This window comes from Passer domesticus, chromosome 6, assembly GCF_036417665.1.
Source record: "Passer domesticus isolate bPasDom1 chromosome 6, bPasDom1.hap1, whole genome shotgun sequence".
NCBI classification, from domain to species: domain Eukaryota; kingdom Metazoa; phylum Chordata; class Aves; order Passeriformes; family Passeridae; genus Passer; species Passer domesticus.
This window is the reverse complement of record NC_087479.1, coordinates 5,433,794-5,460,163: the sequence shown is the minus strand read 5'-3', so window position 1 is coordinate 5,460,163 and position 26,370 is coordinate 5,433,794. Positions and strand designations below refer to the sequence as shown.

Below are 26,370 nucleotides of genomic sequence, written 5' to 3'. Positions count from 1 at the left end.
AGTAGATTTTAATAGTATTTAACTAATTACAGTATAAATTCAGTTCGAGACACAAATAGGTTCAATATGAAGTATAAGATTTATGTTTTTTAATTTAGTATTTTAGAATTCCAACAAAACCCCCTCAAGTCAACAGAAAGTCTCATTCTTGCTTAAATAGGGTGCAGATCAAATCCCTGGCAAGCACAGGCACTCCTGGTTGCCATCACCTTTCATGATGAGTCATTAGAAGCCAAGTTTCTACTTCAGATTGCTTTTCCAACTGAAAATTCAAAGCTCTCACATGACAACCAAACAGAAATATTTACACAAGATGTGTATAAATATAAAGTTTATTCAGTATAGTGTTTAGAAAAATAAGTTCACATCATCTCAGAATACAAATAAAACACTTAATTGTCCAGGCACAAACCCCTATTACAGTACAACAAACATACATACTTTAGATCTCTTTGGTTGGGTAATTAAGCACAGATATGTTTGATGATACACTCTGGGGCAGCATCACCTAACAGTGCAGTAAAGTCTTCTTGATTATTCCCTCCTCTAACGCGTACATTCCGCTTAAATTTAATATTTGTTGTAAGGCACAATAAAACCCACATTGGAGAAATAACTGGTTAGTTCTGGACAAACAGTACATGCAGCAAAAGAACAAACATCCTCTGAATGTGAATCCTGAAAGCCAGAAGATTCACCCCCTCCTTGAGTTCAGAAATTTAAGAAGCAAGTTTTAAATTATATGAAACATACAACTAAGGTATAAAATATCCTTCAAGATAATAACAGCTAGGAGATACAGGAAGACTTCAGGCATCCTTGCTTTTAAAAATACCATTATTTTTGTTTTCAGAATTATAAAATTACTATTCTTTTCCATGATTTGACATTCTTCTCGACCACAAGCACTGGGGAGTTCATGTCCCAGAGCCCTGCACACATACCTCACATGATACTGGAGGGATGCACCCTCTTGTTCATCTGCCCTTGCTAAGGAAAGTGCACAGACACTGGACATCTGTGCTCATGAAAAGCTCCTGTGCACACAGGGCCAAATTCCACCCTGATTTATTGAACTGAAACTCATGACTGAGGTGATTTTACATGATTTGAAGTCAGAACTTGCCCATTATTGTCATCAGTCTCAGACTGAGAGCAGTAATGACAGTTCCAGCCTCACCTCTGGGTGAAGCCACTTTCTGAAAGAGTCTTCCTGAATCCACAGGTAGGGGAAAGCAGTAAATGGGAAGAGGTATATGCTTTGATAGACTGTGACTGTTTGGTTCTACCCAAGTGCCAGCCTTGTGCTCTGGTTTGTGCTGCCACTGTGTACTGGGCCAAATCCATCCCTGACCTAACACCAGTGAAATGAATGGACCGTATTCCCAGCTGGCAAAAAAGGACATTAAAGTCAATGGAAATGTGCTAGTTTAGCCCAGCTGAGGACCTGGCCAATGGATGTCTGTGATTTACATTGCTGAAATGTCCTTGCAGGTAAGACCACAGGGATAATGCTGCAAATAGTCCACACAGAGCATTCAATTCATCATGTTTTCTGCAAAACTCTGGGTGAAACAGAGGCAGCTTTAATCCAAAGTAGTAAAGAAGAGAGGGTTTTTTAACATCGTGCTTTTTAAGAATTTCCTTAGGCATATTTTTCAAAGCTGAGTCTGGGACTAGTAAAGCAGTAGAATTTGGCAATGTTTTCTGTAAGATTTCCAGTGGACTTAGAAGTTACAAACATATGTGAAGTTGAAATGATCCTTTGCTCTCATCCATAACAGAGAGGGAGGGAAGAGAAGGAACGTGTATGCCAGGTAGACATACCTTCCATTTAAATGTGATAATAAGGGCTGTCTGTGGGGCTTGGACACTCACTGCCTCCCCATGTGTGGGAGACCAGCATCCAAATCCCCTAAACACCACGTAAAAATCCTTGGTTTGGGAATCAGTGGAGCAATGCCTTATTTACAGCAGCCAAAGATCTGGCCCTGGACACTTTTTGGGGCTTTGAGTACTGTCTATTGAGAGCAGTGAGCCTGCCTGCCTGAGGGCCACAAAATAAAAACTTACCCTTGTAAGGAATAAAACTACTTATTTAAATTTCTATTTTAAACACACTGTACCGTGCAATGAGTCTTTATATTGTGCATATGTACCTGCAGAAAACATGAGGTTATAACTACGTTATCTGGAGGGAATGACACTTATTTTCAATGGGAGAAAGAAAGAAAGAGTAAAAGATAATAGGAAGTTACTCGATATCTGGAAGACTAGAATAGATCAATCTCACTTTGTCCCAAAACACTGCTTTTATGTACATCCTCCACTCCCACTGAAGAGTGGGAACTCTCCTATCAGAAGTACCAGACACTCCAAGAAACGTGCCACTGTAACAACATACACAGTTTTCCACATCAACTGTGCTGCAAAGCCAAGGAATTCAGAGCCTCAGTAACACAACAAATGCAAAGAAGGAAAAATTAAAAATAAAGTAACAGGTACTGTTGTAACACCACAGTCTCTTCAATTATGAGAGATGATCACACCAACAACTGCTCTGAAATATTCCCTAGCTTGCCTCCAAATATAGTCTGAGCTTCACAGACCAAATGTTAATCCACCACCAACTCCTTCAGAGCCAAGTACACATTCTCCATTAAAATGACAGCGATACGGGGTATTTCTAATTTTCCAAATGGCTGAGTGATTTCATGCAAAGCATATACAGCTACTGTCATCACCATCTTAGTTACATGGGTGAAGAAGAGGTGGGAAACAGATTGCTCATGCTGGGGCCCAGCAAACAGATAAACAAGCAGAGTGGTTAGGAGAACTCTGGACTATCCGATTCCCTGCTCACGCGGAGCTCCCGGGAACGTCAGGGAAAGTTGTGCCAGGGGAACATACAGCTCCATGTCCTGCTTGTGATAATCTCTGCTTTAGAGCACTTGCCTCAAACACCCTGTTTGCCTGGGAGCACGTGGGGACAGCCAACTGCTGATGGGCAGCCCCTGCCTGCAGAGCGTCAGCGGCTCCGTGCAGCTGCAAGTGCTCCCCTTGCACGCTCCTTCTTCCCTTCTCCTGCCCTTTTCCCTGCAGCCCTGGCTCACAGCATGGACTCCAGCACTCACTGACAGAGCTCAGCCTCAAGGTTCCACAGAAAACCTTGCAAAATATGCAATATAGTGCAAAACCACAACGAGAATGCCAATGCCATGCTCACGGCGCACAAAAAAACCTTCATTCCCCAAAAGCTTTCCAGGGAACCAGTTATAACCAAGACAAACACACTGGGATAGGCCACTTTAATTATCTTTCCTTTCCATTTTTCTTTTGTCCTCTACAAGTGATCTTGTTCTGTCCTGAGCCTGCTTCAGAGCCCACAGAAGCTCATGAAAACATTTCCCATTGCCTTCCAAAGGCCCCTGATGAGGATGAACACATGCTTTAGTTACTGTATATATTCACATTAGGATAAAATATAACAAAACCAAACCCACCAGCATTAACGGCGCGTCACTTTTGTACATCTGAATTCTTGTCATTATTTTAAAGCTATAAGGATGTGCTTTTCCATGCTACAAAAACTCCTCTGGAGGAAAGGTTACGATCTGCTCCAACCTGCTCCTGCCCAGGGAGAAAGGTGTGGACACCCATCCCCAGCCAGGCAGGGACCATGGCTGCTGCAGATCCCACCACAGGCTGCTTCTCCTGGGAGGATATTTATAAATACACACTCAGCTGAAGCCCTCCCACACGGGCTGTTTGGCCAATGTGCAAACCTGGGGTTCCCTTCCTTGGCCTGCCCATCCAACCTTTCCTGCTCATCCCACGGAGCCAAGAGCTTCCCCTCGGCACAACCCCGTGGTTCCTCTGCAGACCCCTCCTGTCCTGCTGACGTGGGGCAGAAGGAGCCATGCTTGGCTCTCTGCACTGCCAGGAAATGTCACCCAGCAGGTCCAGAAGACTCTCAAAACCTCTTCTTACTCGTGCAAGCAGGGGCACCCAGGTCAGAGGGTCTACTTGCAGAAGTAAGGCATCAGGATTTGGCCCTGAGGACGGATATTTGCAAATCAGTGTTTTCATTCCTCCTGCCACTGTGCTTTAGTAACAAAGATAAGGCCACTAGGAAGAAAGGCACGTGGAATTCTGTAAAAAATACACAAAAGGGTTCAACTAAATTGCAAATTACTAACAAAACAAACAAAAAAAAAACCCTGAACACAAAGACAGAGGGGGTAGAAACAGTGACCTCCTGGGTTTGTGAGACTGGGAATTAATTTTCTAGTTTCAGTGTGATTAACATTTTACTTTTACAGTCTATTGCTTGAAAAAAACTACAAAAAAGTAAAACCTTGTCAGAAAAAAACTACGCTTACTTCCTGCTCAAACAATAAAATAAATTAAACAGCCAGAAAACGTTTTCCTTTTCAATGCATTGTGTCTAAAGTGAAAGGGAACATAAACCATAAATAAAATCCATTGTACTAATTAAAAAAAAAGTCTCCTTTATAAGAACTGAAACAATATTTACATTCATACTGGATAGAAAGCTTCTGAATTGCATAATTAGAGTTTCAAACGATGCTTTTTCTGGTGCACTGACAAAATGCTAGCTGTAGCATTTAGAAACCTGTACATGATTGATGTGAGACTTTTGGTTTAAATGCAAGTCTGCTGGAAAAAATAGCAAACATACCAGTAACAATATTATGATTTTGTTTTGTTTCTTAACCTCAAACAACATAAAAGTAGCCAGAGAGGTATCGTCTAGAGTTCCTTAGAAATCTCTCAATGCCCATGGACTGGAAGTAAACAGAAAAAAAAGTCTGCATTGCTTCTACCATTCTGGAGTGAGATTTTTGTTTTCCATATGAAGCTAGGAGTGTATACTTACTGTTAAGAGTATGTTGTACTATGGAGAGTCTAGTTAAATTTTCAGGGTAGTATCTGGTAGCCAAACCTGTACCCATTCCTCAGTACTTGCCCTGGCCATTTCCTTTCTCCTTTAATCTGCTTAAAAGAGAATACTGCATGCAAACCAAGTGTGGTAACCTAATTCCATTGCTGAAGATTCCTCTGTACATTGATTCAGACCACTTAAATGTTCTTCTGGTTTCTTTAAATGAAAAAAAGCCCACCAAACAAAAAAACCCCACAAACACTCCACTAGGTGTTTGTTAGGGCCTCAACAGGAGACTTATCTATTAAAACAGAAAGCAAGAAAAGAAAGAAGTTACAAGTCTTGCATAACTTCATCCATCTGAACTGTCTGCAGTTTGGCAAGTTCTTTTTTGTCCGTTTCCAGTTCTTCACACACCGTGTCAACCATGTTACTCATGACATACTTGGATTTGGAATCCAGCATCATTAAATTGCCAGTTGACTTACTCTCAGAATTGGGTAAGAAATTCTCTTTGACATCAGGTACGGCTTGCAGAACCAACCTGTGCTCCCTGCCAAAATCCTGGTGCACCTGTGCAGGGGGGTGGCTGACACGGTCTCCACTTGTGGAAACGATTTCTCCAAGCACGGGCTGCGCTGTGGAAATGGACAACAGATCCTGACTGGTGATGAGGGGACAGTTCTGAAGGGTTGCATAGTTAGTGTTGCTGATAGATATCACTGTAGAGGTACTGGTCACGGGTGAGGACATGGCCTGGCTCTCCGAGATACCAGAGCTCAGTTCTGCAGCATTTAAAAGAGTTGGTGGTGTGAGGGAAAAATTATGCGAGGGTGTTACATTCACTAAGGAGGAGGCCAGGGACTGGAGCCCTGCACTGGATATATTTTCAGAAGACATGTTGACGTTCAGTTGAGTGTTCTGACTGACTGGCATCAACTGAGAAAACACCAGGCTTCTTTCCAGTCCTTCTTGCTTGACAGATCCTACTGCCTGGCCCGAATTGGGAACTGTATAAACCACTGCACTCGGAGTGAGGGGGCTGAAGAAAACCTTTCCTTGCTGCACTGTTGAAGATTCAGTCGTAAAAGTTCCTCCATCAGATGTGCTGGGGTTTGCTGAAACGTTACCTAGGGGAAGGGAAGCAAAAGAAAACAGAGATTACTGCTGGCAGAGAGTTATGCAGTCCTGGTCTTTTTTACCTTTGCAGTATACACATACACTAATATTTCATGCAATGCTGAAAAGCAACTTTTGTAGCAGGTGAGAGAAAACTTGGTGTAAAGAAATCAATGCTGTTAACAGAAGTTGCTTCTAGAAAGTTAAAAAAAGAGAAGTTTCTGATATATTAGATTAGGTATCTTTCAGACTCTCATTAAGGAGCAAACAGTCCCCAGCCATGTGACTAAAATGAATGTGCTTTGGCCTTCACTGGTTGCCACCACTCAATTTCCATCTAAGAATAGAAGCATGAAAAGCTATTAAAGATAGTTCAGTGACAGACTACAGCTTGTGTGTGGGAACTGGAGACACGTCACATGAAATCCACTGCTGCTGGGGAGAACCTGCCCGAGCCAACCCTCACAGAAAACACAAAAAACTGGTAATTTCTATTGGTCTAACTCGGCAATCCTCAAGCACTCAGCTCTATAATCTTGCTTTATCATGTTTTTCTAAAATCCTAATCCTACCACATCCAGCACGCTGTGAAAAGTCACCCAGCACTGCCTGCCCTTGCTGGAAGCCATGGCACTGCTCGTGTGATGCTGCAGTGAGCCAAAGCAAGGAGAGGTGGCCAGAGATGACCTGAAGCTGTTTTCACTGGACTTGCCATGTCAGTTGTCATTAAGGTAATTCCTAAAATAAGAAATACTGGCTCTTGGGACTGAGTCCCACTTGGAACACCTCTCTTTCTCAAAAGCAGTTTAATTATAAGAGATTACAGTTGGACACAGCTGAATATTTTAGAACAGCACAGAAGATGAAATATTCCCCATGTGAGAAATTTAGTTCCCTATTAATTTCAGTTAATCAATTATGATATATTTTTGGAAGATGTTATGCACATGGGTAAGCTAGAATAACAAAGCCAGGTAACTTGAAGTTACCTGTCAGTATTATTTACTGGCTTACTTGAAATAGCCTGCAGCACGCTTCACTTGGAATAGGGAGCCAGCTATCCATCCAAGACAACCAGAACTTTTCTCTGCACCAAAGATATGGTGGATCACTCTCCAGTGGGCAGTCAGTATTTTTAACAAAGGAAAACATGGTCAGAGAAGAGCTTATTACAAATCTTAGGACTTTCAAACACAATATCCTACAGTAATTAAAAGGACAGAACTTTCTTTCTCACCTTTGCTGGCTGTGAGTTTATGCCTTGGAGCATGTGGATTAAGTGGCTTTAGTAATTACAGGTGGCATTCAGACTGTCTTCTCTCTTTAATCTTGCTTAAACTATGTGCCTGTAACTTCCAGTGCCTGTGAGTGCCACATTTTAGGACCTTATAATTGTACACCCATTTGAAATGTGGTTGCACAGCTTCAGTGTTTCTCCCTGTGCTTCAGCAAGAACAATTCACACCCTACACACATTAAATCCAAAGTAGCACACCAGCACATTTGACTTTCACTATAGTATTCACAGCCCCTGAAACCAGAGAGAATCATTCCAGTTTAATCATCTTCGTAATCAAAGATAAAGTGGCCAGTGAGTACCAAAGATGTTCAACTGTGCTTTTTAACAGATCTGCTTCAAAAAAGGGATCCAGAACTAGGTTTGTGCTCCCTGGGATTCTTCCTGGCCAGCTGCAAGATTCAGACTATGGTATGCTAAGACCAACTCTAAAGCAAACTTGGGGAGGAGCCTGCACACTTGGCACATGAACCTGTGATGACATATTTCCCTTGGACTGAAGGCAATTTTATCCAAAGAGCCTCACATTTTATATCTACGAGCTAGTGCTTACTTCTATTGTTTCCCTCAAGTTTAATCTTTCTTAATTATGGAACAGAAAATGTACAAGCAACTGCTCAGTCTTGTTGTGTCTACAGTAATTCAAAATGTATTTTTGTGAAATGCCTTCATTAAGAAAACAAAAAAAAAAAACAACCACCACAAGAACAACAACGGTAACAATTTCCAGCTGTCATAATTTTCATTTTTATGAACCTTCTCATTAAAAGAATTCAGTGGCAAATGGGGAATATTTTGAATTACTGAAACATGTAAAATTTACAGATATTTGTGAAGACTCCTATCACAGACTTCTGTCAACAGCATGAGATGAAAGGGGTGTAAATTACCAGACCTCCTTCCATGCTCCTAACAGAGCAGCTCAGCTTCATCTGACAGTCTGCCCAGGAGCATAAACCACTATAAAGGAAGGCAAACAGTATTATTTGATGTTCTGAGTGTGGCCACGGCTGAGATACTATGTTGATACCTCGGAAGAAACAGACCACAGCTTCTGAAATGCTAAGCGTGCCTGATTCCAACTTTTTCTCATACCTCTTACTGCAAGAGGCAAAGCTTTTACCTTGTGTAGCTGCCACAGAAACTGGAGGCAGCTGCAGAGAAGAAAAACCAATGCTTCCGTTCAGCAGCTGGCCATTTGTTCCTGAATTGGGGATCTGGACAATGCCATACTGGTTTATTTGGACAGGAGCAGTAAAAGTAACTACGGAGCCTCCATCCTGGGAAGCAGCAGTTTCTACGCCTTCCCTTTTCACCTCCGAGCTCGGTATCAATCCTGGGAAAGTGACCGGGATGTTGCTAGGGCTGAAGGCTGCTGTGGCATTGGGGACCGAAGCCTGAAGGAGTTTGAAGTCTTTAACATCTTCTGAGGACGACGAGGACAGTATGTCAGTGATGGACACCCCGTTGCTCACAACACTCGCCGCAGTTTTGGGCGAATTTAAGGTAACAGTCTGTGAAGTGCCCACGCTGAGTCCATTGAGTATGACGCTGTTGGGTCCCTGAAGAAACGAGCTACCATTGAGGAAGACAGGAGAGGTACTGGCAGGCATGAGGTTCCCATTCAACAGGACACCGGAGGAGCTCAAGGCTATTTTAGTGTTTCCAAGCTGCTGCATGTAGACAGGCTCCATGTGGCCGGGAAGGCTGAGGCTGGTAACGCCGTCGGACGAGCTGGAGAGGGGATGGGGAGATAAATCCTCCCGCCCCTTACTGGATTCATCTTCCGTGCTAGGGTTGCCATCTGACTCGCTGTGGGGGAAGATGGAGAGATGACATTGCATTACCACGGCGTACCAGGATCCCTGCACCAAGGGGGACTTCTTGCTTTCACACAAGTATGTGGGAGCTTCCACGAACAATTTTTTTTTCAGTGCTTTGCCTTTACGAGGCACTTCAAACTGATATTTAAGCCCAGGGAGGAGGTTTCTTAGAATAGAACACATCAAACCAAACACTCGCCAAAGGAGGAACTTTACAGACTGGGTTATGGAGTTGTAAATAAATTCCTCCACCCCGGCGAGCGAAGGGGGCTGCCCGGGCCCCCCTCCGCCGGCCCGCGGTGCCCACACGTGCGAGAGCGGCCGCGGCCATTTGGCACAGCGCTGGGAGGTGAGGCAAGGCCGGGAAGCGCCGCCGGACCCCGGGCTCAGCCTGCGCCCCCGGCCCGGGGGAAGGGCGAGAGCCCGGCCCGCGCTGCCCCCGGTGCCGGCGGAGGCACCTCCGGCCGAGCCGGGGGAGGGACGGAGAGACGGGGGGCGGCCTTTGTGCCTCCGCCCGGGGCTGCGCCGGGTTTTTTCGCTGACTGGTCCGCCCTCGGCTGCATTTTTCGGTCGCCCTCCCCTCCCTCCCCCCTCGCCCTTTGATGTGTCCCGCGGAGAGGGGCCGCGGCGGCACAATCGCGCCCTTGCTTGAGAAATGCCTTGGGGCCCCCTCCGCCGGCCGCTTTCCCTCCTTCCCTCTCCCCGCTCCCTTCCTCCCCCCCCTCCTCCCCGCGCTCTCTCCCCCCTTCCCGTCCCTTCCCGGAGGAAGGCGGGGGGCGGGAGCGGGGAGGTCACCTCCACCTGCCCGCGCCCCGCCGCGGGGCGGGGGGAGCCGAGCCCGAGCCGCGGGCGGAGCGGGGCCGGGGCCGCTCTCCCGCCCCGCTCCGGAGAGCCGGGAGCCCCGGGAACCGGCCCCGCTCCCCCGCTGAAACCCGAGCCCGGCCCGCTCCCGAGTCAGGTTTCAAAACAGAGGGAGCGCCGGGACCCCGCGCGTCCTCCGGCCGTCAATGATTAACTCTGTCAGGCGCGACAATTGAATAAAAACAAGGAGCGGGGGGAACAGACACCCCCGTGCCGTCCCCTCCCGGGAGCCCGCCCCGCGGCTCCCCCGCGCCGGGAGCTCTCCCGGGAGCGCGGGGCGGCGGGTCCGGGAAGTTTCCCCGCGCCGCCTCGCACGCCCGGGCCGGGTGGGTGTGTTGGGAACGAGGGAGCGGGGAGGAGGAAGGAGGGGAGGACGAGGCGCACCGAAGGTAAGCGCCATGTTTGCAAGGGAAGAAAGAGCCGGGAGAGGGAAAGGCAGGCGGGAGAGGGGGCGGGGAGGAAAAGTTTTCCCTCACCTTTTGGACTGGGTCTCGGAAGGGTTGCGGTCCCGCTGCCTGCGGTTCTTGAACCAGTTGCTGACCTGGGTGAGGGACAGCCCGGTGATCTTGGCCAGGTTGCGCTTCTCGGCGGGCGAGGGGTATCGGTTCTGCTTGTAGAGCTCCTTCAGCGCGTTGCGGGACTTCTCCTTGAAGCAGTAGACCGTCTCCTCGCCGTCCCAGATGGTCCTGGGCAGGGGGTATTTCCTCCGCAACCTGTACTTGTCCACCGCCCCCAAGGGTCTGCCCCGGGCTCGCTCCGCCTCGGTGTAGCGAGCTTTGTACCAGAGCTCCTGCAGCAGCGGGTGGTTGGAGGAGTCGAAGTTGTGGCTCTCCAGGATGCTGTAGAGCTCGGCGTAGATGCCCTGGTGAAAAGCCACCAGCGCCCGGGCTTTCATCAGGCTCTCGTTGCCACGTAGCAGATCGCTCGGGGGCAAAGACCACAGGAACCTGGCCAGGCGGTCCAGGTTCCCACCTTGCTGCAGCGCCTCGCACACGCAGGCGACGTGGTCCGGGGAGAAAGCCAAGGGGGTCTGCGAGGAGGAGGAGGAGGAGGATGAAGAGGAGGGAGAGGAGGCAGCGTGGTGGTTCCTGGCCAGGAGTTCCGTATGGAGCAGTACCTGTTCCGCGGCTCCCTCCTCGCCGGCGGCAGCGGAGCCGGCATGCTCCATGGGGAACGGGGCAGCGGCGGGAGGGGGCGGCGGCGCGGGCCCCTCGGGGGCTTCGGAGAGCATTTCCATCACATTTTCCTCCTTGATCTCTACCGCGATCACGATGTCGTCCGCGGCGGGGGAGGCAGAAGACATGTTTCGCTTTGCTTTCCTTTTTTTTTTTTTCTTTTTCTTTTTTTTTTTCTTGTGGGTCTTCTTTTTTTCCTTCCTCCCTCCCCCCCCCCCACCCACCCACGTTCCCTTCTCCTCCTCTCCCCCCTTGCTATCTCTCTCCTCCTCCTCCTCCTGCTCCAGCCGATCAGGTTTCCCCCGGCCCCGCGGTGACCATCCGGGATCGCTGCTGTATCCCGGCCGCGCTCCGCCGCTCCCCCCGCCGCCGCTCCCGCACCCGCCGCAAGACTATGTGGCCCCGCCCACCGCTGCCCCGGCCGCGCCCGCCCATTGGCCGCGCCGCGCCGGGGGGGCGGGGCTACGGCGTCTCCACGGCAACCGTCAATCAAGCGGCCGCGCTCCTCTCTCCGCTGCCCCCCCCACTCCCGTCTCCACCTGGAGCCCCCGGGGAGCGGCGGCTCCGGCACCTGCGGAATTCCCTGGAAGGGGAAGGGTTAAAGCGCTCCCGGTGCTGCCTGCCGTCATGGCTGGGGCTGAGCGGGGTTTGCTGTGTCCGCTTCTGGGCCCCTCACTTCAAGAAAGTCACTGAAGTGCTGGAGCGAGTCCAGAGAAGGGCAGCGGAGCTGGGAAGGGGCTGGAGCACGAGTCCTAAGGGGAGCGCTTGAGGGAGCTGGGGGTGTTTCCCCTGGAGGAAAGGAGGCTCGGTGGTGACTTTATCACTTCTATGACTCCGAAAGGAGGATGAAGCCGGGGGAGGGTCCGGCTCTCCCGGCTACCAGCGACAGGACGGGAGGACAGAGTCTCAGGCTGCGCCAGCGGAGCTTTAGGTTGGACACTCGTTGGAATTAAAGAGTGATTAAACATCGGGCTGTCCAGGGAGGCGGTGGAGTTACCATCCCTGGAGGCGTTTAAGGGTACACTGGACGTGGCACTCAGTGCCGTGGTCTGCCTGACACGCTGTGGTCTTTCCCGAAGTGACTGATTCTGTGGCTCCTCGTGGTCACCCACGGGCAGGCGTGCCCGGTCTGCCCGTGCCACAGCGGCGCTCCGGGCCGCGGGCAGCCCCGCCGGGGCCGGGGCTCTTCGGGCCGGGGCGCGCGCGGAACGCGCGGGGCGGCGCGGGGCGGCGGCGGCGCCGTTTGCCGGCGGCACCGGAAGGCGGAAGGCGCGGCGGGCGGAGCGAGGCGGGCGGCCATGGACGACTTGGGCTGCCCGCGGTGCAAGACCACCAAGTACCGCAACCCCTCGCTGAAGCTGATGGTCAACGTCTGCGGGCACACGCTGTGAGTGGCGCCGGGCCCCGGGGGGAGCGGGCGCGGTGCGGAGCCCCGGCGGGGCCCGGGGAAGGGGTCGCTGCCCCGGCCGGTCCGGGCCCGTCCCAGCCCGGTGTGGGTGTGAGCGCCCTCGGTGCCGGCTGTGCGGTGAAATTCCCGCGAGGAACCCGCGGGACGCGCTCCCGTCCCGCAGCGCCGCCGCGCTTCGGCGTGCCAAGGGAAAAATGCGTTTCCCGTAGAGTTAAACGTTTGTTGTTTAAAACTGTGCTCGAGTAAAGGAAAAAAAAAAAGGTGTTTTGTTGTGTTATTTTAATGTGTCAGTTCCGCTGAATGAAGAGTGCTTTGCTGGAGGTTTGGTGCTGGTTTAAATGTTGGGAAATCCTCTTGCGAACCTGTACTGATGGTAGTCTGAACTCATTATTTTTCTTCTTCTTTTTTTTTTTTTTCCTCCAATAACAGTCATTACTTTTTTCCCTTTCCTCCCAAAACTCAGCCCTTGTATAGTACCCAGCGCTGGCTGTTGCTGTTTTTGTCACAGATAAGTCCTGCTGATTTAAGTCACAAATAGCCTGAACCCATTCCCTTTCAGATCTGGAGCTCATCCCTAGTTAGTGTGGGAGTTTGAAAGGCTGTACTCTAAATTCTTTCTGGATGTACCCCATACAAGTCCAGTACTGCAGCAGCAGCCCTTTCTATATTTTTTTTTTTTATTTTTGTCTCGTCATCTTTCCTGTGATGTGTATGTTTTTAAACCACGTGTGAGCGACATTGAAAAAATGCAGCCTGGGAGCTTTTGCTTGCCTCGGTACATTGCTGTAAGCGAGCAGGATGAAGGAAGGATTTATCTTGTTGTATGAGGAAAAAAGGTTTACTTTTCGTTCTGTTCCCTGCTCCCGTTCTCTTCTCGTGCCATGGAGGTGTGGTGGTGGCCTCGGCAGGGTCCCTTTGGTGACAGCAGTGCTGGAGCTCGGGAGGCAGCAGCCGCGCTCGGGCAGAGCTGCACGGCTTTAAAGCGATGGATCCTGCATTCCCCAGGGATCAAAGGGATGATCAAAGTGGTCCCGATGTGCTTTCAGGCTCCTCCAGAGCCGCCTCCAGCAGAGGACAGCATGTCTCACTTTGCTCTCCTGCTTTGCTTCTCAGTTGTTTTGTTTTTTTTTTTTGTAGCTGAGTTTTGCTCGAGATGGTGTTTCCAGCTTTACTGGGTGCAGTTGCTGGCACCGTGTTTGGGGTTGATGTTCTTGTCTTGCTTCTTGTTTCTGCACCCCAGCTCTTGTTGTTTGCACCTCTGGGTTTGTTCCTGTTGTAATTAAGGACTCTCCATCTCAATGTGGTTCAAGTAAGGAACACTTTTCCTCTGTGTTTTCCTTCCAGGAGCTCCCTCAGGGTTGTATATCTCTTATTGTTTCCATACAGGGTTACAAGGCCTTCATGCTGGAAGTTGTTTTGTAGTAATGGTTAATAAATTTTCACAGTAGCTCATCTACAAGCTCAGATGACCCACCTGTGAATGGAAGGAGGTAATTGACTTGTTCTCATAAATTCATCATATTTCATTCACAAGGAAGGGATGTTTAATGAGCTAACATAAGTTTCCAATGGAGATCTATCCTTAGTCAATGTATTTTGATATTTTGCAGTTGTTACCATTGAAAATGCTACTCCTAATTTCCAATCTAAATTTCTTTGCTATAATTGAAGCACTTAAGAACTCTACCATGAATTTTTTACATTTGTGAACTCTTTATTACTTCTCTTTTGTAGGAATGTCTGGAAAACTTTGAGGGCTTTCTCTTTGGTGTTTTTCACTCTGAAGAAATCCCATTGCTTCAGTCTCTTCTCTTCAGTGATTTTTAATGTCTTTTTTTTTTTTTTTGGTTACACTTTGGGAGTTATTCTCACTGGATCTTGTTAGGCCTTTTCCACTTGGTTTGCATTTTATTGAAGCTGGACATGGTGTTCCATCTGAGTCATTAGTGCAACAGCCAGAGTCAAAATGATTTTGTGTTCTTTTCATTTTGTGTTCTTTTTCATTCTTTTCCTGCCTGCATTTCATCCAGGCAGGCTGATGACTCTTGATGTATTTAGTTTTTTTGCAGTGATACATTTGGTTTATGTTAAACATAAGTCTCAGATTCTTTAGCACTTTACCACTCAGCATATCTGTGGACAGAACAGAATTCAAGCTTGCTTTCCATGTTGTGTTGTACAGGTGATTATTGTTATTACCTTTTTGCTCTGTTAAACAATTTGTTACTTCAGGTGACTTTTATTTGCTTCAAGTGACTGTGGATTCTGAGACCCTTCATCCAAGTTGTTTGAAACTGGGATTATTCTCTGTTAACATCCTGATATTTTTCAATGTGTAGTTTGTGGACAGAATGTCTGGAAGAGATTGGAAATTGTTGCTTGTCACCATAAGAAATCCAAGTGAGGCAGAGCAAAATATGAAGTTGCCTGCAGTAAGTTCATTGCTAAAACCCCTCTTCCCCTGGTTACTTTCTGTAACGCTGGAGAATGTGAGAAGATTAAAGCCATGTGAATGGGCTTGCTACCAATTTTCTCTCAGACTGAAATAATGATAGCTTATCTCTGGGTGTGGGTTTGTAATCATCTCTGAGTGCTTCAGTATGTTCTGCTTTTGTTTAGGTTGTATGGCTGTCAGTTTAAGAGTGTCAAAAGTCCAGTTAAACCAAAACTACATTGCCTGTAGTTGCTGTTTCACCACCTATATTGTTACCGTGTCATTGGAGGGAATTATATTCCTTTGATACAATTTGTTTCTAAGAAACTGTGTGTTGAATCTCCTCAGTTTTGTTATCTGACGTGTGCAGGAGATAGGCTTTTCCTCAGATTATTTTGGCATCTTCCCAGGATCTAGTAAGCCTGACTCTGGTCTGTTTTCCTGTGTACTTGTTTCCTGCTCTTTAAAGGCAGGTGCTTTAGTCCTTCTTTAGGTTGTTGGAGCTTAATGCAGAGAGCAGAGATGATCCAAAACTTCTCTTGTCAGTTTTCAAAGGGTAATTATTACATCTACCAGGTTTGAAAACCTTGAAATACTCCTAATGCTGAAACCCCTGGATGTAGTGCACAGGTTTATGGACTACACGTCCATGGGTTTATGGAGGCTCATTAAGCTGTCTGCAGAAGCACATTGCCTTTGTGGTGCTTTTTGTTTGAAGTGTGCCGATAAATCTGCATGGAAAATTCAGAGCCGCGGCTTTGCTGGCTCGGGAGCTTTGGAGCAGTTGCTGTAATGCATTTCCCAGTTCCAGCCTGGGCTCCTGCTCCTTCTGCTGTGCTATGAGTTACATTAGCCAGCTAATCCATCTTACTGAGTGGAGATTGATGCAGAAAATGCCCCAAGTGCTTTGGCATCATCTGTTAGAGATTTTCCCTCTCACTGAATAGTGGGTTAATGCGCTCCTGCTTCAGCTGTGCTTTCTTGCATTGCAGGCATTCTGAAGGAATATTTTCATTTTTCCTTCAGTGCTGCCTCCTGGTAGTTTCTTTCCTAAAGCCCTGACCTTTCCTATTCTGTCAACTGTGCTGTTCATCTAATGAAGTGACTTCCAGTGATGTGATTTGCACTTTTGCAAAATACCTTGAATTATTTAAAATATTGAAGAACCTTTACTTGGCTGAGATGATTTGTCAGTAAGCTTCAGATCTTTTTTCGTCTGGGTTTCAGAAAGCTTGTGGTTTTATCAGGAGTTCATTTTATTCATTTTGTGACTGTGTTCTCTTCTGAAGGACTGTGAGAGTTGTCTTCTTATGCCTTCTGTCAGCCAGGTTGTTTCCACTTGGATGTTCTTAGGTGGTTCTTGCCCTCTGATTAGAATGAAACTAGAAGAGCCATTTCTTTTGTAATAGTTTATTTCCCCCCCTCTTTTTTTTCTTCTCACCTCTTATATTAAAAAAGCACCTCAGAATATCTGAGAACTTGTTGGGCAACAGATGTCCTGTTTTTTCTTTATTTTTTGACAGATGGTTACAGTGAAGGTTCTTCTTGCTGTGAAATCCTGTGCTTTGGAGGTTTGGCTGTTCATTCTTCTCCTCTTCCTCACTTCACTCATTTAAATCTCATCTGAGGTAGAGGCTATGTGTGAAAATCCCTGTGCTGGCCTCCCATCTCTTTTCTCACTGTGACCTTGACCCTGCCATCAGATTGATTCTGGATTTTGGCAGCACATGCAGGGAGCATTTCTCCTCCCTCATCCTTTGCATCTCTTCCCGTGTCAGTGGCTTGAGCCCATTTGGAAAACTCCCAGTGGCTCTCTCCCAGTGCTGCAGGTTTGGAATGGGCAGTGGGGCTCTGGAATGTGCTCCTGGCAGAGTGGGATCACAGTGCTGATAAGCACAGCAGTGCTGCAGTGGAGATAAGGGACAGGCAGGTGGCTGCAAGAGGATGAAATCAGATATTTGGTCTTTTATAAACAACCTTCAGGTTGGGATCCCACTGCAGTTTATTCCAATAGAATCATGCCAAGCCTTACCATTGTGGGAGTGGGTTTTTTGGGGGGTTATTTCTTAGTAGTTTGTTTTCCTTGGTTATTGCTTCTTGACCAATATCACCAAAAGTGTAGCACCATGTGTTTTTGGCATCAGAGTAATGTTAAATAAGCCTTTTCCACTATAAATCTTCCCTGTCACTGGGAGGGAGGATGATAAATTAGCAGTTAAAAGTTGTTCTAGGATGGGACTTAGTAAGGAAATGCTTAGTTCAAGAGTAATGAATGTCTTTTAAAGTTTATTTTCTTAAGTATAACAGAGGTTCAAGGCATCAGATACTTGGCTTTAAAAAAAACTTTTGTGCAAGGAAAAGTGTGTCTAATTATGGAGCAATGCTTGATTAAAGTCCTGTAATGCATTAGTTTCTAAGGTGCACTGATGGCTTTGCTTTCTTTTAGAAGTTCACTCAAGAATTATATTCAAAATCCATTGTGCATGCATGACAATTTTTGGTTTTTCAGACAATTCCTAGAGTCTTTTCTAAGCATGCAGATGCTGGGTGCATGCTTGCCAATGGAGTTGTAATCCACCTGGCTTCACTTGAGACCATGAATTATCTTTTATTCTGCCTGCTTGGATTTCATGGCCTGTGTTGAGTTTTAGGAGGCAGGTTAAGCATGTCCCACTGATTTACTTACATAAAGAGAAAAGGAAATGCATCCACCCAAACCTGCATTAAAAGAACGTTAAGGTTGTTACTGCAAACAGGAGTGGGTAAAGAGATTTATTCTTGCCTGTAAACTTGGACCATATGGTCTCCAAGAAGGAGACACAAAAATGTTAGGTAAAAAAGGTAGTTAATTGGGATTGCTGGTGCACCTTTGTTATCCCACTGCCTTTTATAGGGATCAGGAAGGAAACTGGTGTGTAAAGCTCTTCCTTAGGAGTCAGTCCTGGTTTTCCAGCTACCTGGGAGCCATCCTGGCTTGTGGAGAGAGGAAATGTGGGTCTCTGCAGACCAGCAAAAGCAAAGAAATTCCTCTTCTTCCCAGTGTAATGCCAGCTGCTGTGCTGTCTTGACAAAGTGTCCTTTCCAAGCTTGACATCTCTGGGACCCAAGGGCTCAGGGACCAGAGCAGCCTCCACAGAAAGCTGGGAAGCTCAATTTCAGCTGCTGCCAGTTTGGTTTTTTTGGGTTTGTTCATGTACTGCCACAATCTCAGATGGTAGTTGAACTTGCTTAGTTACAAGTTTTTCTGGGCTCTTTCCTGTCTTGAAAAGACACTTCTGGAAAGGTGTCTGGGCTCCTTACTAAAATACAGGGTTTTTTTTCTCCTGTTCCCAAAGGGAGATGTATTTATTTCTCATTTAATTTGTTAATAAGACTTCAAAATGAAGACAGTGTAAAAAAGCTTACTGTCTCTAGGCCCAGCTTTGTGTTGCTCAGGGGAGACATCAATTCTCCAAGATGTGTTGTGGGGATTCTCTAATCTGCCCTGCACCCTGTTAGGTGTTTCCAGGGAGTCATTAGGGGGAAAGTGCATCCTTGGAGAGCTCTAATTGAGGTGTTAACAGCTGCAATGTGAAGAAGTTTCATTATTTGTGTATTTATTTTAATGTCAGAAGCTTTTGGAGTGTTGTGGCTGTCGAATTCCCTGGGAGGTAGAAGTAGGAATGTCCCTGGTGAATTCAGGGGAGTGGGGTCTCATGCCAGTGCGTGGGGCTGGACTTGTTGGAAAACAGTTTGGAATCTTCTTGTTTCAACCCCTTCCAAGTGAAAGGATGGCTTGGCTTCCTGCTGCATTCTTCTCTGCAGTGTGGTTCAAGAAAATGCCTTTCTTCTAGGATGGGGGGAAGCCCTGGAGACTGTGGAAAATAACATAAAACTGTATTTCAGCCAAGTGAGTCTGAGTGAAGAAGTCCAAACTAGAGGTAGGCAGTGAAGATCTGTCAGACCTGTAACTTTTAATTTGAGCATGTGGGAATTAGAGGGGCTTAAATATGCATTTGAATTTGATTTGGCAAGCTTTTTTCCTAAAGAAAATACCTTGAATGCAAGATATACAAGGACAATGATTCAGGGCTGTCATTGGTACACATCAAGTTGGCTGTAATATATATGATTTTTAGGCCAAAAAAAGTGGTGTGTGGGCTTTGGAGCACAAACAAGTATGGGTGTGCTGGTTCAGCCATGAAGTGTGGATTCAGGATTTGGGAACAGGCAGCAGGCACAAGGAAAAGAGCCACCAGGCTTTGGTACTTACCAGACCCTTGCAGGGACTGATCTGGTTTGCTGATCTGGCAGAAAATGAGCTTGTTTTTTTGGGTCAGTTAAAGTGGCTTGCGAATGGTTAGTCAGACATCAGAGGTGGTGCAAGGTCATCTGTAGGAATCTGTGCCTGCAAATGAGGTAGGAATAGGGTGGAAGGAAGGACTTTCCTAGGACACAATGTTAATTTGGCTTTTTTAACCATTTTGTGAAGCTGCATGCTTTAAAAGTTGGCTTATCTGGGAGAGCAAGTTTTCTATTTGTCTCTGAGGCATCTTTTTTTGCTGTTATTTACTCAGCTTAGATTCCTGGATGGTAAATCCTTGCTTGTATGAAAAGCATGAACAATCTTGGTGGATTAAAGCAGATTGGGACTACATGCAGTTGAAAATCTCAACCAGAACAGGAACTTGGTGTGGTCCTGAAAATGCCTGCTTTGCTTTGGGGAGATAAGTAATGAAAACTATGTAAATGTATTTCATTCCCAATAATTTCCACCTCTGAAAGAATTCTCTCAGTTTCTTCCATGTGACTTGGGAGACACATCAGGGAGATTTTTACTCACTTTGTCAGATCTACTATGAGGCTTTAACTGATGCTTGATTGAAGTAATTGCACAACCAAAGCCTGTCTACTTCCTCAGAGGAAGAAACAATTTTTTTTAATGTTAAGGGGGATATATTCCCTCTGAAAGGAAGCTTTTTCCTGACTTCTTAGGGAATAAAAATCTAGGTCATCTTTCTTCTTTGTCTTTTTGGAGTTATTCCTGGTTTTATCAATTGGGATTAGATGCTCTTTGGATCCAGTTCCATCCCATTAGGCTTCCAAAGTCTCTGCAAGTTAGTCATGGGAGGTGATTAAATCTCTGCTGAAATACCCAAGAGATTATTTCCTTCTGCCATCCAGTTTTGACAGTGGGTATTTGCTTTTACATTTGGCTCTGAGTCATGGTCTTGGCACTTCTGATGAAGTGGTGTTAATGCCTCAGTTTAATTCTTTTGTTTTAAAACTGGCATATTTAGAAAATCTTCTCTTTCCTCTGTTGAGCTATCAGTTGCCATGTCTGCTTGGTAATGCTTCTTGTCTGCTTAGCAAAGCTCACAGAGCTCTACTCTTCATTCCCTGTAAGTACTTTTTGGAAATTTAAGTTATGGTTCTCCTCCTTGTGACCTTGGCAAAAGGAAAGCTGTTGTTTATATCCTGTCTCTCCAGTCAGTAAATGGAAAAGTAAATTCTTTTTCCTTGGTTTTGGAAATTCAGTCTGTTTGAATCTGCAGCCTGGATTGGAGACTTTACAGGAGCTTGCAGTGACAGGACAGGGGGAATGGCTTCACACCAAAAGAGAGCAGGTTTAGATTAGTTATTAGAAGAAAATTCTTTGCTGTGGGGGTGGTGAGGCTCTGGCATAGGTTGGCAGGAGAAGCTGTGGCTGCCCCATCCCTGGGAGTGTTCAGGAACAGACTGGATGGAGCTGTGAGCAGTCTGTTCCTGTGCAAGGTGTCCCTGCCCATGGCAGGGGGGTGGAATGAGATGATCTTTAAGGTCCCTTCCAACCCAAACCATTCTGTGCTTCTGTGGTCCTGGAAATGGGTTTGGGTGCCCAGCTTGAGGAGTGCTCCAACCTTCTTGTTTGGGTGAATGCTCACCCTGTTGGGGTGAATATGGTAATGGTCTGACACGGGTGTGGTAAATCTGTGGTGAAAAAGGTGCTTCTCAAAAAGAAGGCAAAGACAAGAGCTGTTTAAACAATTTCATATTAGGCAGGATTTTCTTTTCTCTTTCTTTTAATTGCATCTACTTCATTTTAATTGAAGCCAATAATTCTGTGGGTTTGTGAGAAAAGAGGACAGAGCTTGCTCCTGTGTGGTTGCATTAGCTGTCAGATGTTAATAAGCCATATGCATAAGTTTAATATTTATGAAATTAAGCAAATAGATTCCTGAGTCATTTTAGAAAGCACATGTCTTGGTAACTGTAAATTCACAGCAGGGCAGATCCAGAAGTGTCCTGTTGCAAATGCCCAGAAGTTGCATTTGTGTGCCTGCTCTTTTTTTGGGGCTTTGGTTGGTTGTTCCTGCCCCCGGACAACTGAAGGTGAAGTTTGAAGAAAAGCCAGGTCAACATTTTGAAAGTTGAATTGAATATTCCACTGTTCATATCTGGTGAGGAAGTAAGGAAAATTCCCTGAAAGTAGCAGGCTGTGGCACAGGCACTGTGCTGAGCTTGCACTGGGGACACTTGAGTTTCATGTTGCTGGTTCCCTCTCTTGGTTTGATGATATGCAGGGAGGAGTGGATGTTTCCTCACAGACCACTCTGGCTGCAATAGAAGTCACAAATAGTAGTCCTAGCAGTGATCTGAGTTTTGTGAAGACATTTACCTGGTTTCTCTTTTTTAAAAAATATTTTGCAAGAATTAATTTTGATGAGACCAGATCTGAGAAAATATCTTAGCAGGAGCTGCTGCTATATGTGACAACATTAAACTTTGTCATAGCTAAAACCATTTTTTTTATCATCTGAAAATGATATTAAGTTGTTTTGAATATAATGTGTGTGGGGAGAGAATATATAAGGAAATTCTTGCAGATTTTTTTGTGTGGAATGTAGGTAAGTTCAGCTCAATGAGAACAAGATGGCTCTGTCACAAAGGAACAATGAGGAAGTCATCTGTCTGATAAATACTTTGGCTTCAAATTATGAAACATGAGGTAATGATTTTTGCTGTGCCCACACAGTCCTGCTTCAATGGCTGGCACTAAGGTTAGATTATGTCTAAGCATTTGCAGAATCCTGGCTTTAACATGGACATGACAACATCTTTAACATTTTAGCGAAGTGGCTCTGCTGAGAGTCAGGAAATATTGGGATGGGACAGAGTGAGAAGAAATGTATTTTGTTGGTTTCTTCTTAAGAAGGAGTGTTGAGGTGAAAGTTCCCAAGAATGTTGTGCTCTTCAGTTCTTTAGTTCCAAGAAGTGTGGCCACACTGCCAGTCTGTGCCAGGGTGGCAAAGGAGGACTGATGTTCCTAGACAGCAAAAGGCAAGGGAGTGGTTTGGCCAATGTTGACACCTTCAGACTGCTGAGCCAGAATGGGAAGTGTTGGGTCTAACTGGGCAGGAAAGTCTGGCACTGGGATTAGATGTACTGCAAGAGCTGCCCTCAGAGCCAGGGTGAAGGAGGAAGATCTCTGGTCCCAGACAAGTGCAGGCAGACAAATGTTTAACTTGTCTTACTTGCAGGGTGTCATGTGTTTATCTGTAAAAAAAAAAAAAAAGGTATCTTTGTGGGGATTAGGAACTGAACAATCTGTAGGTGTAACTAGTGGCTAGGTAATCTTTACTGTGAGTACATGAATAGCCTTGTGTAAACAGAAGAGTCCAGATTGTTCTGGGAGTAGTGTCTGTAGGCTTTAAAAGACTGAAAAAATAGTCCTTGCACACCCTGGACGACGTCAGGAAAGACTGTCAGTGGCAATTGTGTAGTTTGATAAGCTTGTGACTGATGTGCTGTGAACTAGAAATGGGAGGCTGCCTTTAAATCCCCAAGATCCCTTGTTTTAGGGAAAAAATGAGAAGTTATCTCTAATTTTGGGATATGGGTGTGTTCTGTGAAGGGAGAGAGGGAGGTTAACAGGACTGAGGGCAACGCCAGGGTGAGGGATGTTGCTGAACATTGTCAGCTGAGCGGGCTTGGAGGAATTCAGGAGCTGGAGAGAAAGTTGTCTGTTGAGCTTAGTCTAGAAGTGCTGCATTTCTTTGAACTTTTTAGTTGCTACTCTTGCAACAAAATATTGCCAAACAAGCCCTTGATTTCTATTCTGTCTGCCTGGTTTTGGGGAAGGGTAATGCAGGAGGTGTGTGCAGAATTAGCTGCCTTCACCTGGGGAGGATCTCAGTGATGGATGTGTGAAACAGCCCCTTGCAGATTTGTTTCTTGGGATGAAGTTAGGGAGCTCAAATTGCATGGGGTCTGTGGGGAAACCTTTGCTGCCAGCTGAGAGATTTTGGAAGGGAACCTTCTGTTCTGCAGGGAAGGTGTGTGACTGGGAAACACCTTGTGGCTCTGGGGAAACTGAAATGCTGGAGTGGCCCAAAGGGGAGGCTGGCTCCAGTCTGACTGTATGGCATAAAGGAAGCTGCAAAGATCACAAGGGAGACTTGCTTAGAAAAAGGGACATGACTACATGAGAAGTTGAGAGGAGGAGTGATGACTGGGCTAGGGAAGGATTTGGGACAATCTTGGAAAAGTGAGTTAAAACTGGAGCTCAGGAAGTGTGCAACCAGATGTGAAGTTCTTGGAGGATAAAGGCATGGGGAGACCTTGGCAATCAGAGGTGAGGGCAGTGTGTGCTTGAACATTGTGGTGAAGGGCTGTGGGTGTCTAAATGGAAGTTAGCCAAGCCTGGCTACAAAAATCTTGGCCAGGAGAAGAGGAAGGGGGCAGAAGGCACTCAGATCCTGTGTTCCTCACTGGGCTGGAGCAGCACCTGGGTGTTGGAGTGTTTTACAGAGCCCTGGGGTGGAGCTCTACAGTGCAGCATTTTGTAGGGGTTCTGCTGTGCCCGTGGGATGCCCCTGTGGCAGTGCAGGCTCTGGCCCTGCTCCTGCCCTCCCTGGGAGCCAGGCTTTGAGCAGAGGAAATCCTGTAGAGCACTAATGCTAATCACTCTCAAATCAGGAATGTGAAATTTGGGCATGCTTCAAGCATTAATTATAGTGGCTTAATTTCCTTATCTGGTAATGTGGGGATAATGCTACCTCATGGTGGTTTTGAGAAGGTCAGTTATTTAATGCTGACTGTGCATGCCAAAGAAAACTGGAGAGGGGGAGAAAACCAGTAAACGTGTCGAAGCAGGATTTGAGCAGGGCAGGATAAGCAAGGTCTGAGGATAAACTGGCATTGCCTGTGTGTTAGCTGAGTGTTGCCTGCCCAAAACCTGAAAGAGGTGGGATCCTAACAAACTGCAAAGGGCAGCCTGTTATCCTGGTGCCTGGCAGGTCATGCACAGTAACTGCAAGGAAAACATGGAATGCCTGGCCCATGTGTTGTACAGGTTGTTAGAGGAATAACATGACATTGAGGCCTCTGCCCCGCTGCCTGCCTTAGTTGACATAAGGTAATGGATATTGAGGGGAGGAGCTGAGCAGCAGCCTGATTGCATAAGCCTTTTTTCCAAAGGAAACTGGCTAGCACAATGTGGAGATATAATAAATTTATATTGTGGTGCACGACCACAAGAGGGATCAGACCGCTTGAATTTTCACTTTTGCGTTTTTGATTCTGCCTTCTTTCATGTAGCCCGTGTTACATGTGGAGGTTTTAATTGTCTGACTTGCCAGTGGTAATATGAGAAATTTGGTTGAGTAGTGGGCTTGGCTGTAGTTTGCTTTCTGTCTGTTTCTTGGCTTCAGTCTCTGCAGTAAAAACAAAGCTGCATTACTGCATGACTTTGATAAATAGATTTACATTTCTGCTTGCACAGGAAGTTATCTCTTACTGTTTGCTAGGTAAAGCTTCATTTCCCATACTCTTTTTTTTTTTTTTAAGTGAATATTCTAAGTGACTGTGCCATTGAGTTCAGATAAAATACAGAGCCTGTATTTTACATGAGCTTGATCATTCAAACCTGATTTCTCCCTCCCGGTTTCTTTCTTCTGGAGTTGTATAATTCTGGAGTTGTATAATTGGCAAACATGTTCAAGACAAATGCTGACCTGAAAGTGACCATTCCTTGAATATAATGGACCACAGTTACTTTCTCTTACACCTAATTAGTCCAACATTTTGTTTTAAAATCCAGTTGTATTCTAGAGTAGAAAGATGCAAAGTTGGTTGAAGGAGAATTGTCCCAACTTCTTTCTACTGTGTCCTTCCTCCACAAATATAGAAGCAGCTCTATCATTGAAAATTTAATGAAGCTTTCATCAATATAATGCTGTGCCTCTTCATTCTCTGAAATGTATTCATTTTTAATGAGCTTCTAATTCTAATTTCAGGTAACAGGAACAACTGAACATAACCATAAATCTGATTTATTTGTGAACAGCGTATCCCATGTAATTTACAATTCCTTAAGTTGTCAGTGATGACTTTTGGCTGCTTTTGGTAATTTGGTAAAAATGTTTTGTTTCTGACCTTTTTATTTTTTTGGTAGAGATCAGTATCAGCAAACAGAAGCAATGACCTTAAAACAACAAGGTGGTTATCCCAGTGTCATATTGGAGTATTTGCATTTTTAATTTTATTTTTAAAAAATGTCTTAGCAAGCCTGGGGTTAGTTCCTTAGTTCAAAAGTACAATAGCGGGAACATATTTTGGGTATGTGGGAGAGCTGGTAATACTGAACAAAATATAATATTGTGGATAATTAATTACAGAAGATGGAAATAGTCTAGGAATAGCTGTGTAAATACCCTACTGACTCTGGACAGTCTCAAACTGGAGATACCTATGAATCATCCAATACTGTTGCACTGCTGGAAGAAGGAATCAGGCTTGCTTGGCTTTTTCTTACTGGGAGTTAATCATAATGCTGAAAAAATAGTATTGTTTACCAAATTTTATGCAATAATGACACCTATGAGTACGTAATTACATTTTCAATTAGAATAAGAAAGCATTAACATTGAAGCATTGTTTTGGTCATGTGAAAGTACTTCATTGTTCTATCTGCATTATTTAATTTATGGTCCTTTTATTGTTTCTCATAATCGTAATTGACATTTATCCATAAATATTTAATTTGTGTTTGGGATGTTAATTGCAGAAAAAGGCCGCATAGAATGTGATGCCACTGAGTAGAGAAACATAAAATTTAATAACCAGAACTACTTCACATAGTATTGCCTTTGTAATAGTACAAAGAGTAATGTACAAAGAGGAGATGGGATGAATACCACTCTTGGCAATGTGCAGTTTTTTGTTTTATCTATTAACTTTCTTCAAAAGAAATATTAGTTTAGTACCAGGAGGAAGCTGCACTTGTGTGGCACATGTTTGTATCCTGATTTCTTTTGACAGTTCTTCTATTCTTACAATGATTTGGAGCATTACACCAGCAGTATGTTTTTCCATATATATTTTTATA

At 45.6% G+C, this 26,370-nt stretch overlaps 2 protein-coding genes across 4 annotated transcripts in view; one reads left to right on the top strand and one right to left on the bottom strand.

The window, feature by feature from the left end:
- Positions 1 to 316: 316 nt before the first annotated feature.
- On the bottom strand, positions 317 to 11,389 carry SIX4 (SIX homeobox 4). The gene is made up of 3 exons (XM_064422950.1): positions 10,483 to 11,389; positions 8,446 to 9,134; positions 317 to 6,036 (listed from the first exon to the last, which is right to left on the bottom strand). The coding sequence occupies exons 1-3, from the start codon at positions 11,307 to 11,309 to the stop codon at positions 5,240 to 5,242; spliced, it is 2,313 nt and encodes a 770-aa protein (XP_064279020.1). The 5' UTR covers positions 11,310 to 11,389; the 3' UTR covers positions 317 to 5,239.
- Positions 11,390 to 12,411: 1,022 nt separating this feature from the next.
- Positions 12,412 to 26,370, top strand: part of MNAT1 (MNAT1 component of CDK activating kinase) — a 118,177-nt gene continuing 104,218 nt past the window's right edge. For all 3 annotated transcript variants that reach the window (XM_064422959.1, XM_064422961.1, XM_064422960.1), the window contains exon 1: positions 12,412 to 12,568. In XM_064422959.1, the coding sequence (XP_064279029.1) occupies positions 12,480 to 12,568 (89 nt within the window). In that variant the 5' untranslated portion in view covers positions 12,412 to 12,479. The remainder of the gene's footprint in view (positions 12,569 to 26,370) is intronic.

What these genes read in the sequence shown, in the direction of transcription:
- SIX4 (XM_064422950.1), bottom strand. Translation starts at nt 11,309, where the DNA reads ATGTCTTCTGCCTCCCCCGCCGCGGACGACATCGTGATCGCGGTAGAG. An exon ending in TCCGAGACCCAGTCCAAAAG is followed by an intron (nt 9,135 to 10,482) that starts GTGAGGGAAAAC and finishes CTTCCCCCACAG; the next exon opens with CGAGTCAGATGGCAACCCTA. An exon ending in TTCTGTGGCAGCTACACAAG is followed by an intron (nt 6,037 to 8,445) that starts GTAAAAGCTTTG and finishes CCCTTCCCCTAG; the next exon opens with GTAACGTTTCAGCAAACCCC.